The following is a 12,721-nucleotide window of genomic DNA, read 5'->3' as shown; positions in this document are numbered from 1 at the left end:
TCAAATGTTGGAATGTCATACACCGTTGAATTCGTAATAAAATTTCCAATCGAATGGCATTCACAGTTAAAATTTTTTCAGATTTTCAAATTTCTGCAAAAAATGATGATGTACCCCCTTACAAAAAAGTCAGAAATTTGGACAAAAATAAATTGTTCAAAAAACGTTTTTCAAAATTCGGTTTTTTTGTCAAAACTATTTTAATTGTTTTCAATCGATCAGGGATGGGTGGCATTGGTTGCCAGCTGTTCAAAATATCAACTCTATTGACTTTGTGTCTTATTTTGGCAAAGTTATAACAAAAAGACTCTTCAGAAATAATTTTGTTTGAAAAATCGCAAAAAACTCCAAAAAACACATTAAAAACTTGGTTTTTGTGTCAAAACTCTGGGAAATAATGGTCAAATGTTGGAATGTCATACACCGTTGAATTCGTAATAAAATTTCCAATCGAATGGCATTCACAGTTAAAATTTTTTCAGATTTTCAAATTTCTGCAAAAAATGATGATGTACCCCCTTACAAAAAAGTCAGAAATTTGGACAAAAATAAATTGTTCAAAAAACGTTTTTCAAAATTCGGTTTTTTCGTCAAAACTATTTTAATTGTTTTCAATCGATCAGGGATGGGCGGCATTGGTTGCCAGCTGTTCAAAATATCAACTCTATTGACTTTGTGTCTTATTTTGGCAAAGTTATAACAAAAAGACTCTTCAGAAATAATTTTGTTTGAAAAATCGCAAAAAACTCCAAAAACACATTAAAAACTTGGTTTTTGTGTCAAAACTCTGGGAAATAATGGTCAAATGTTGGAATGTCATACACCGTTGAATTCGTAATAAAATTTCCAATCGAATGGCATTCACAGTTACAATTTTTTCAGATTTTCAAATTTCTGCAAAAAATGATGATGTACCCCCTTACAAAAAAGTCAGAAATTTGGACAAAAATAAATTGTTCAAAAAACGTTTTTCAAAATTCGGTTTTTTTCTCAAAACTATTTTAATTGTTTTCAATCGATCAGGGATAGATGGTATGGGTTGCCAGCTGTTCAAAATAGCAACTCTTTTGACTTTGGGTCTTATTTTGGCAAAGTTACAACAAAAGACTCTTCAGAAATAATTTTGTTTGAAAAATCGCCAAAAATCCCAAAAAACACATTAAAAACTTGGTTTTTGTGTCAAAGCCTTGGGAAATAATGGTCAAATGTTGAAATGTCATACACCGTTGAATTCTTAATAAAATTTCAAATCGAATGGCATTCACAGTTAAAATTTTTTCAGATTTTCAAATTTCTGCAAAAAATGATGATGTACCCCCTTACAAAAAAGTCTGAAATTCGGACATAAATAAATTTTTCAAAAAACGTTTTTCAAAATTCGGTTTTTTTGTCAAAATTAAATAAATTGTTTTCAATCGATCAGGGATAGATGGTATGGGTTGCCAGCTGTTCAAAATAGCAACTCTTTTGACTTTGGGTCTTATTTTGGCAAAGTTACAACAAAAGACTCTTCAGAAATAATTTTGTTTGAAAAATCGCCAAAAATCCCAAAAAACACATTAAAAACTTGGTTTTTGTGTCAAAGCCTTGGGAAATAATGGTCAAATGTTGAAATGTCATACACCGTTGAATTCTTAATAAAATTTCAAATCGAATGGCATTCACAGTTAAAATTTTTTCAGATTTTCAAATTTCTGCAAAAAATGATGATGTACCCCCTTACAAAAAAGTCTGAAATTCGGACATAAATAAATTTTTCAAAAAACGTTTTTCAAAATTCGGTTTTTTTGTCAAAATTAAATAAATTGTTTTCAATCGATCAGGGATAGATGGTATGGGTTGCCAGCTGTTCAAAATAGCAACTCTTTTGACTTTGGGTCTTATTTTGGCAAAGTTACAACAAAAGACTCTTCAGAAATAATTTTGTTTGAAAAATCGCCAAAAATCCCAAAAAACACATTAAAAACTTGGTTTTTGTGTCAAAACCTTGGGAAATAATGGTCAAATGTTGAAATGTCATACACCGTTGAATTCTTAATAAAATTTCCAATCGAATGGCATTCACAGTTAAAATTTTTTCAGATTTTCAAATTTCTGCAAAAAATGATGATGTACCCCCTTTCAAAAAAGGCAAAAATTTGGACAAAAATGGCATTCACAGTTTTAAATGTTTAAATCTAACCAATTTTCGCAAAAAATGATGTAAGCCCTTACTATTGCCAATTATAAAAATTCCAAAATTCAATTTTTCTTCCATCCAACCAGAAAAACGATTGCTAAATTTCATATTACTTGGTTTGTCTTTTTTATTATTATTATTATTAATATTGTTATTTCATCTGACTTTGTCCGCATTCTTGCGTTAGGGTTACTCATAAACGTCGTTAATTTCGTACAATGGCTTAATAACCGTGCCTATATTTTAATCCGTTTTGTTTTTCTTTAGGTATTTGTTTTGTATTTAGTTTAGTTTTTTGCTACACCACACACATACATAAATAAAAACTTAAACAGATTTACTGCACACACATTTTTTTATACCTTGTTGACTACAAAAAAAAAATATTTTCGAATATTATTATTATTAGTCCATTTGCCATTCCCGATTTCGATTCAATTTGTTGGACTGAAAGTATTCTAATTCCGATTCCCAAGAATCCATAAGTGATCCGGATAAGTTAAGATCTCGGGGACTCGATAGAAAATGGGTAAAATCGCATCCGAAAAAAATAGATCGAAATGGATCTGGCAACCGGACCGTATGTGTATATTATGGTATATTAAGATATCATTCCCTTTTCGAATCTTTAAAGTGTTTAACATTGCGTAACATAGTTTGCTATTTTACTTGACCCACTCTTTTTATTTTAATATAAAATTCTGGATTTAGCGTCCGGATGCTTCGGAATTTCAATGGAATTTTTATAGAGTTCTCCTACGCATGTCATATTTCGTATCGCAACTATGTCGGTTCGTTAGTTAGTTAGTTGTGGTTGGAGTTGAAACCAACGTTATCTCCCGCCCTCCCTCTTCTCTAGTCGAATTGGTTTAAATAATTAATTACAACAACATTTACTTGGGAATTTCTTGGTTTTTTGTTTCTGACGTCTTAGCCTAATGCATTTTTTGCCGGTTTACTATTTGCATTCGTTTATTGGTTTTTCCTTTATCTTACAGTGCTTAAACTTGGCTAAATATTTTGTTTTTTCCTTTCCGTTTTTGTTTTTAACAATATCGCTCGTGGAGTGGTTTCTCTAAGTGATTCTCCTAACCATCCGCATCATCATCATCATCATCATCATCTTACCCCCATTTATTTATTAATTTTCTTTTTTTTTTTGGCAATGACTTACTGATTTTGTTGTTTCTCCTTTGAACGGTTTTTTTTTTTTATTTTTTCGGTTTGCTCTTGCATTTGTTTCGTTTAAAATTAGTTGTATTAAGTACGCTTCGATTTATAATTTATGTGTATGTATATCCGTATAGTAAATATGTTATAAAGTAAATAGATTACGTAATTGCAACACTTGCATCTGCTTCTGATTTTGATTCTGATTCTGTTTCTGGATTTGAATTTGAATTTGAATCTGTATCCGTATCCGTCGGATCTCTTCGGATTGATCTGGCTCTGTTAACACTCGGAGTCGCTTATGGGTATTATTACACATTTTATTGGGTTCTATCATATCGATTGTGGCCTATGGGCTCGTATTCCTTCCATCGTTCATTCGTTATTTTACAATTTCAATTTGCCTCTTGAAATTAAGGAAGTGCTCAAGCTTAGTTTAAACAATAAAAAAAAAAGTTTACAATATAAATTAGTGGTAGTGGTACTATAAAAAAAAAAAATAAACAGCAATGCCACAGAAACAACTAATGTTTTAAAATCACTTTTTAATTAATGATTCCACATAACTACATTCTATATTTTCTGCGGCATCCCCGATAATAAATCATTAGAACAACAAATTTTGTGAACGTACATAAAGAGGTTGGAATGCTTTCAAAACAAGGGGATACACACGATTAAAAACCTTTTGTTCTAAGACTAAAATGCACATATGCAACGAATAGTATAAATATATTCATATATATATATGTATAATATTGGAGGGGTTTATGGGGTAATCGCTTCTGCAGGCAAACCGAACTACTGGACTGGAATCGATCCTGCTCTCCGCTTCATGGCTCAATTGAAAATTGTATTTACAAAGAGTTTGGGTTTGATTAGGGGGTGTAGGCCGGTGGATCCTATGGGAAGGGGGTGTAGGTGTAGGTGTAGGTGTTGGTGTGTGTGTCGGTATGGATAGACACCACCCCATTATGACTCGTCGCGATTGTTGTGCACCCACTGGGCGGGCACCCATTGCGGCTCCCGTTCCAGCGAGTTGATCTCGGCCAGCAGCTGGTGGTAGGCGCGCTCCGTGTCGTTGTTGATAATGATCATATCGAATAGGTGACCCCAACGAGCCTCCATGTCCCTGGCCGTGGCAATGATGTCTTTGAGCTCTTCCTCCTACATATAAATTGGGTTAGATCTGGTTTTATACAACCATAGTGTATATGTAGATTCAAACTCACCTTGAAGGGTTCGCCGTTGCGCAGCTTCTTTTGGCGCAGCTTGTCCAAACTGGGCGGCGCCACCAGCACCACATAGGGCTTGAGGTCGGAGGCGCGCAGCAGCTTGAGGCTCTGCGGATGCAGGTTGAGCACACAGATCTTGCCGCTGGCCACCACCGTGCGTATGGCCTCCAGTGATGTGCCTGTTGCGTATCAGAAATATTAATACATATTAGTATATCTTATGTTATGCTGTTGTTGCCCAATCAAACTCACCGTAGTAGGCCTTCTCGTACTCGCCGTGCTCCACAAAGCGGCGCGCCAGAATGTCCGCCTCGAAAGCCTGGCGCGTGATAAAGTGGTAGTCCACTCCGGGCACTTCACCCTCCCTGCGGGCTCGTGATGTGTCTAAAGGAGAATAGCAAAGCACAATAATTAAATAGGATATTTGAAATCTTCTTCAAAGGTTTTGGGCTTGGTTTTGGCCTTGGTTTTGGAGGGGGGGATGGGGAGGACCTAAAGCTAGCAATGGCTCTTGGGACTCAGGGGCTCTGAAGCGCAGCCCCTTACCCTTGGCAGCCTGAGCCTTGACCTTGGCCGGCTTGAGCTTCTCCTCCAGCAAATAGAAGACTGCCCGGCGGAAGAGAGACAGACAGAGACGTTAAAGACGGGCCACACAAAGGTGGCTGTAAACGATGCAGCGGCATTTGGTGGGCGTTGATGCAAGACACATACAAACTCAACAGATGCTGCACTGTTTACAACCATCTTGGAATTAATGGATGGAAATAATATACGTCAAAGTAGGGCCACACAAAGGTGGTTGTAAACGATGCAGCGGCATTTGATGAGAATTGAATTGGCCATGACGCAAGCCACTTTAAAACTCTTTACCCAACAGTTGCTGCACAGTTTACAATCATCTTGACATGATCATGACTAGATCCTTGGTTAATGGGTGGAGTGCTGCCAGAGTTCGTAGGCTGTAGTCTTCACTTACGTGGCACTGCGGCGGAGAACCGCTCCGAGTCGGCCATCAGGCGTTGACGCAGCTCGTGTCTTCCAATGTTGGGCGGACCGATGAGGACGATGGGTCGCTTGTGGGTGGCGCGGGGATAGTACAGGGCCACCTCCTCATAGGTGAGTATCTCCTCCGGATCCGTTTCATCCGGCGCCGTAGTGGCGTACAAGGGATACCTACAAGAACGGGGAAAAGGGGGAAAACGTTTAGAAGGGAATTCGCTGCAAGAAGGGGATTAACCGGCTTACCCCGCCTCGGAGCTGGCCTTCTTCTTCTTTTTGCGACCCTTGCGCGCACAAAGGAGCGTGGCTCCTTTGCTACCCGATCCGTCCTTGCCCCGGGATCGGGCCAGGCCCGCCTCCTCCGCAATGGCCAGCTTCATGGTCTCGCGCTGATGCTGGAACGACTGACTAGGAATGAGACCGGCCAGCGTCTGGTCCTCCTCACCCTCGCGATACGCCTGCCACCAGTTGGGATCCTCGCGGCTGATCACGTGCAGGACATCGCCCTTTTGGAAACTGATGCCCAGCTCCCGGCACGGAATATACAGGTCGTCCTCCGGATCGTAGTCGAAGTGCGCCCGCACATGCAGCACGGCGGTATCGCGATGAGCTCCACCCAATCCCGCAAGGGTGTTACCGGTGCTGGCACCCATCACGCCAACGGATGGCGGACTACCCGCCGGGACGATGAGGAACGTCAGGGTGCCCTGCATGGCGCCCAGCAGAGCGCACACCTCGTTCACCGTCTTGCCTCGCAGTTCCTGGCCATTGACCTCCAGTATCTCGTCGCCTTCGTGCAGCAGTCCCGACTTCTCCGCCGCTCCGCCGCGCACAATCCTGCCAATGACCACCGCCTCGCCTTCGTTGCGAACCGTGGCGCCCAGTGGTTCCGTCGACTTCTCGATCTGTATGATCCGGATGTTGTCGTTCTGATCGTTCAGCGTGCCAAAGCAGGCACTCATCGGCAGCGATACGGGCATGGACATGGGCATTTGGGCCAGCGGTGGCATGGGAACCGGTGGCGGGGATTCCCCGCGCGGCAGTGGCATGGCTCCGCGCTGCGCCAGTGGTGGCGGCACCACCGGCGGCGGCACCACCATGCCGAGGTTTCGCTTTGCTCCTGCCACCGGACTGCTGTGGCCACTCAGTGTGGATCCCGCTCCCGCTCCCCCTCCTCCTGCTCCTCCTCCGATGGCCGGAGTGGGCGTGGGCGTGGGTGAGGGCGTGCCGTCCGTGTGGTTGGCAATGCGATCGTGGGCCAGAAGCAGACCCTCCATTTCGTGGCTGGTCAACAGGTTGCCCAGCTCAATGGCCGCCGCCGTGTTCGATTGCGTCAGCAGCTCCACAATATCCTTCTGCAGGCCGAGGGCACTGTGATGCAGTGGCCCGGAGACCCGGGAACGTCGTCGCTGCAGCACAGCGCTCCTGGCGGCCAGAACATGGGCCACACTGGCGCTGGCCAGGACACTGTGGGCGGCCGAAACACGACCCGCCAGCGTGCTCAGTCCGCTCTTGCTCAGCTGATTCTGCAGGCGGGTGAGGGCCGCTATCAGCTCGCCATAGCCTGGAAAAAAGGGAGCAGGTATTAGGTATAAGCTGGTATATAGAGTATAAGAGCTATTCATATTTCTTAAAGCTGTCCCTTCATTAGTGGGTAGTAACATGCAACTTAAACATCTTTAAAGTACGTATAACTATCTAAATAGTTAAAGGTTTGCAAAACCGAACTAGAAAAAGGACATTTAATTGGCAGGTCTTTTTTAACTCAATTACACGAAATATTTAAATATATTTACTGTAAAAAATAGTCTTTTTTTTTGCGATGCAATTGGAAGGTAACTCACCATCGATCTGTTCCGTCTGCGGTGGCTGGTCATCGTCGGGCAGATACGCCTCATTCTCCACGCCCACCACCTGAGTGGCCTGCGTTGCCTGTAGCTGTTGCTGCTGGGCGACCGCCTTTCCGGGCGTGGCCGTGTCCTGGAGCGCCTTCAGCTTCCGGGAGCCGCGAAGACTGTTCCGCAGGAACTCATTTTGCTGCGCTATGCGCTCCTCTTCCTCGCGTCGTCGGCGCAGTTGCTCCTGTTAAAATGGATTAAATCGGATGGTTGGTTAGAGAAACGAACCAGTTCGATTGGGGGAGTTGCGTGGATCGATTGCGGGGGAGGGGGTGGGAGCATAGAATTTAAAGTGGATGTGCAACTGGGGACCGCGATTGGGCGTTGACTCTTAAGTGGCGCACTTAATCCGCATTCGCCACAATTGCTAATTTAATTAGTGGCGTCCGAGCAGGGGCCACAGATTCCAAACAAAGAAGACAAACAAGAGCATGAATTTGTCTACGGGCTACCCTGTATTTGTGTGACTACTAAAATTTGTTTAATTGTTTAATTTTCAATATTTTTATCTATTGTAATTTTGATATTTGCACACTGTTGTTTTTCTCGATTTTCTAGTAAATATTATCCTTACTGAGTATTTTTTGGCTCACTTAAAGCTATATTAATTTGAATTTATTAAAAGACCTTTGTTTTTCAATCATAATTTTAATTTTAGTCTTATGACACTGGCCTTTTAATATTTTTACAGAGTATTTTGTTTGCCTACACTTCAAACTATAAAGGTTTGAATAAATTAAAAGACTTTAATAGCGCATCTCTTTATTTTTATCACGTTGTTGATCTTGGCACACAAACGTTTTAGCAGCTTATTTATATGCAAGTCATCGATTAATTTATAAAAATAAAAAATAAACAGGCTCTACCCATTTTATTCGATTTTATTTTTTGGGCATTTTTAATTCATGTCAATCAGTGAAGATTAAGTTGTACAGGGAACTTCAACCAACCGTTCCATATGCAGAGTATCAATGCGACTGCATTGGTCCAGAACGCGAAAGTAAAGGTGGGCGAGGGAGCAGGTGGGTGCGCCTGTGGCCCACTTTGCAAACCCAAGCAAATCCCATCGAGGGCCCCGGCGATGAGTTAATGAGCGTAAAGGGTTGACAAAAGGGAACTGGGGACAAATGCGGACCCGAGGTGGCGGTAACTGTTGCAATTGTTGCGGAAGCCCCTTAAGTGTTCGCCATTCATCGGAATGGGACGCGAAAAATGGAGTTCAGTGCTTGTCAAACTGCTTGCCAAACTGCTGCCATGGCCAGTAATTAAGATAATGTTTTTCAGGCAAATGGCCCAAAACGTGATAAATTTTCGATTCCGTGACCAACAAAAGAGAATGTTTCAAATCGATGACAACAATGAAGAGCAAAAGTTCCCACTACAAAAAAAATTCAGAACGGCCGCATGACAAAAAAAAATAAAAAGAAAAATAAACTTAATTGAATAACAACAGAAAAGGCGCTTGACATTCCAAAAGGCGGAAGAAGCAAAGCAAAGCAAAGAACAGAAGAGGAAAATAACAATAGCAAAGCCACTAAAAAATGAATTCTGCTGAACTTGCATAATCCGGGCAGAAGAGAATCAGCGAAAATTTCACGACTTCTGCAAGCGGAGGTGGTGTGGTGGTGTGGCCCACCACAGGTCGGAATGGCTGAGAAATACCACTCAGCACCCCGCCGGCCATCCAAGAAAACGCCATGTGAACCAAAACTGAATTTAACATTGAAACCTGAATGAAAAACGATGACATCGGTTCGCAAAATAAAAAAGACATAAAAACTAAACCAAAACAAAAATATTTCAAAGTCACAGCATCGCGAAAAAGATAGTACGGTTTGACAGTCACAAGTTGTAATGATTCTAAAACTGCAAGCACTTAAAAGTTGTTTTTTTTTCCCTTAGAGGACAAAGCTCAACAAGGTTAAATAGTTTTTGTATTTTAACGATTTTCAGATGATTAAATTTTCACGAATCAAATGTAATTAAATATACAAATATACAAAATGTGGGTGGGTTTTCAAAAGTACATATGCTTCTAAAATGAAAAGAACTAAGAAAATTTCCAGCTAAAAGCTTGTTTGAACTGCAATTTGAGAACTAAAGATAACTTTTAATTAACAAATTCTGCGAAAACGGCTTTGTAAACACAAGACAAAGGTAATCAATAATGTGCATTTTCCAGTAAAACGAAAGTTCAGGTGCAGCAAAGGGATTTGGTTTTCAGTTATAGCAATTAAGACGCCAAAGCAGTCAACTCCCACGCAAATGTATAAATAGACAGACGTAGAGCGAGTGAAGCCTACAAAAGACCATCAATCATATGGCGTACCAACAACACCTTGAGAAATTGTAAAATATTAAAAAAAAAATAAATAAAAGGCATACTTCAAAAGACAATAACAATTGTCGGCGGCAACGCCATGACATCATCATCGCCATTTCCAGCAAATGCCGGCATAAATAAAAAACAAATATTGAAAATATACGCGTACTGGGGAAATTAAAAATATATTACTGCCGATACCCTAAGTTGAATGGGGTATGCTCAACCCTCTCATAACTTTAATATTATATGGGGTTTAAGGGTATTTGGCTTTTCTTTGCTCGACAACATTCAGCAACGCATTGCCACTATCGCACAGGTAAATTGTTTTTGCCTTTTTCGTTTTGTTTTTAATTTTTATGGCTCGGCAGCCAGTTAGCCAAGTTGTCAACTGGTTGTTTTTGTTGGTTTGACTGCTTGCTGCTGTGTTGTCGTTAGCATATATGCAGATAAAGCCAGTTGTCGCTGGCAACAATGTATATATACACTGAAATCTGATTATTCAGGTATATAAAAAAGGAATAAGGTACAAATTACACTACTTTCTTAATACTCAAATCACGAAACATTTTTTTGTTACATTGCTTTAATGATTATTATGTTGGCCACACTTTTTTTTTTATAGATGTTTTGATTTGGGTAACCAGTTATAAAGGAATGCAATTAATTAAAATTTTAAATTAGGTAGCCAGTTTTAAAGGAATGCAATATAAAGCTTGTTCATCAAAAGCTTGAAAAGTAAGTAAAACATATTAATATATCGACAAAGTCAGGGTGCAAATCGATCAATTTATGTAGAACATATAACGAAAATACTTCCTATGACGCAGACGCCCTATAAACTTGCCTGTTGTTGTCGCAAACGCGTCGAGGATCGTTGGATTTGAATGCCGCGACGAAGGGCGGAGGCGCTGCGCTGGGGCGTGGCAGTGGTTGAGGCAGGTGAGCCGACATATTGTTCCGGGGAATTGGGAGATCTGAATCCTCCACCCAATCCGATACCATTGCCATTCATATCACAATAGTCGCTGTTGTTATTATTATTATTGTTATTATTGTTGTTCATGTGGTTCTCCTTCTCGTTCTGTTGCTGTTGCAATTGCTGTACCGACAGCACGGCAAACTTGGTGGGCGATGTTGCTGCTCCGACAGCAGCAACTGCTGCCTGTCCACCAGCAACATTGCTGCCGTTGTTCTCCAGTGTTATGTGCAAAGTGGACACGACCATTTTTGAATTGCACTTTCATCGATCTCTGTCTCCGGGGTTCGGTGACGACAATCTCTCCTAACAAACCGAAACCAAAACCAAAACTGTCACCAGCTGCAGCAGCAACATCAGCAGCAACTATGCAAATGACCACGCCCACACTTGGGCAGTGCATAAATTTGAATAGGGAATTGGGTGTTCCAAATGAAATGCATCTTAATGCGCATTTCAGCTCAAATTGCTGCTGTTGCCGTTGCCATTGCTGCTGCTGCTGCTGCTGCAGTGGATAAAAAGCTATAAAAAGCGAAAGTTGAGCTGGCCGAAATAGTTCTGGCCCAGACACGCATCGCCAGCACAGCAGCAACACGAACAGCAGCAGCAACAGCAACAGCAACAGCAGCAACAGCACAGCAGCAACCGCTTTCCTTTCAGCTCGTGCAATTTACAACTATTTACTTTAACACATTTGTTTATTTATGGGCTTTTTGTTATTGTTATTTTTCTTCACTATTGTTGCTGCTGTCGCTCAACATTCAACGTGCCTGAACTGGGGAATGGGCCGTATTGCTGCTGTTGACGCTGCATTTACGCTTGGCACATCAATAACAATAAGAAGTACTCGCACACACAAATACACACACACACACTCACATTCATGGCAACAATAAAACAAAAAAGTAAAAACAGTTCACCTTAACTGTTTATCATTTATATTAAAATTTTTCAGCTGCCTTTCGCAGGTATTTTCTGTTGTTGCTTTCGGGTCTGCAGGCAAATTAACGACGTGAGTCAGAGCAAAGTCCAAAACTCAGGCGATCACTTCAACGGAGTATGATAAAAATATACGATAATATACATATTTGCAGTATGCATCTATTTTATTTTAGAATCACTTTTTATGTATGTGATTTCTTATTTAATTTTGTCATTTTGTTCAAATTGTTTCGCACAAATTTACATTTGTAAGTCATAGCAAAAGCCAATAAACAAACGATCACTTTAATTGTATATGCGTTTAAATATGTAATTAAAATGCATACACTTATATGGGTTGGTTTTTTGATGGTTTGAGGACTTGTAATCCTCTGCAGGATATTTCGTATTTATGCATTAATTTTTATTTGACTGATTACTACACTGAAAAATCAATGGGTTTTTGTAATCATTCTGGTATTTTGTATAGATAATTAAAACTTTAATAAACCTCTATGTAAAGTTCAAAAGCATTTAAAAAATGTTTTATTATCATATCTGATTTGTTCCTTGGTCGACTGCCCAACTCATCGACTTTAATTCGCTAAATTCAAGGGATTGACATATTGATGTGCATATTTTCCTGAGCTGGTAACACTGCTGGCCAAGTCCTGGTCACACTGTACGGCTAATCCTTTGCCTTGTTGGGCGTATTGCAGTCTGAAACCAGTGCCCGTTTGTGTTATTTAGCCAGCTTTTTTCAATAAGGTATTCCACTTTTTTCGGGGTATTTCATTTATTCCACATATTTTCAGTGGTTTTTGTTTTTTTTTTATTTTATTTTTTTGCGGTTACGAGAGCAACTTTCCGTTATGGCTGCAACTGCCACGCCTGTTTTGCTGTTTTTTTTTCCGTTGCTGCCCATAAAATGTTGTCGAATGTTGTGTTGCCGTTTGAGGTACTTGGAAATGGTTGTTCGTGTGGCGGTTGGTACGTGCTTTTTGGTCCCAGAATTTC

General features: G+C 40.6%; 1 protein-coding gene across 11 annotated transcripts in view; it reads right to left on the bottom strand.

Moving 5' to 3' along the window:
* Positions 1 to 2,288: 2,288 nt before the first annotated feature.
* The window catches only part of LOC108136431 (MAGUK p55 subfamily member 5-A), a 65,068-nt gene continuing 54,635 nt past the window's right edge, over positions 2,289 to 12,721 (bottom strand). For 9 of the 11 annotated variants that reach the window (XM_017257570.2, XM_017257572.2, XM_017257571.2 and 6 more), the window contains 6 exons: positions 7,428 to 7,665; positions 5,830 to 7,147; positions 5,561 to 5,757; positions 4,837 to 4,968; positions 4,582 to 4,763; positions 2,289 to 4,516 (listed from right to left, as the gene is read on the bottom strand). In XM_017257570.2, coding sequence (XP_017113059.1) covers positions 4,322 to 4,516; positions 4,582 to 4,763; positions 4,837 to 4,968; positions 5,561 to 5,757; positions 5,830 to 7,147; positions 7,428 to 7,665 — 2,262 coding nt within the window. In that variant the 3' untranslated portion in view covers positions 2,289 to 4,321. Of the gene's footprint in view, positions 4,517 to 4,581; positions 4,764 to 4,836; positions 4,969 to 5,560; positions 5,758 to 5,829; positions 7,148 to 7,427; positions 7,666 to 10,651; positions 11,664 to 12,721 lie in introns of those variants that run through there. The other 2 variants (XM_017257581.2, XM_017257580.2) reach the window with 2 other exon arrangements.

The sequence above is a fragment of the Drosophila elegans genome, unplaced genomic scaffold (genome assembly GCF_018152505.1).
Source record: "Drosophila elegans isolate 14027-0461.03 unplaced genomic scaffold, ASM1815250v1 contig_149, whole genome shotgun sequence".
NCBI classification, from domain to species: domain Eukaryota; kingdom Metazoa; phylum Arthropoda; class Insecta; order Diptera; family Drosophilidae; genus Drosophila; species Drosophila elegans.
This window is presented reverse-complemented; position numbering and strand designations above follow the sequence as displayed.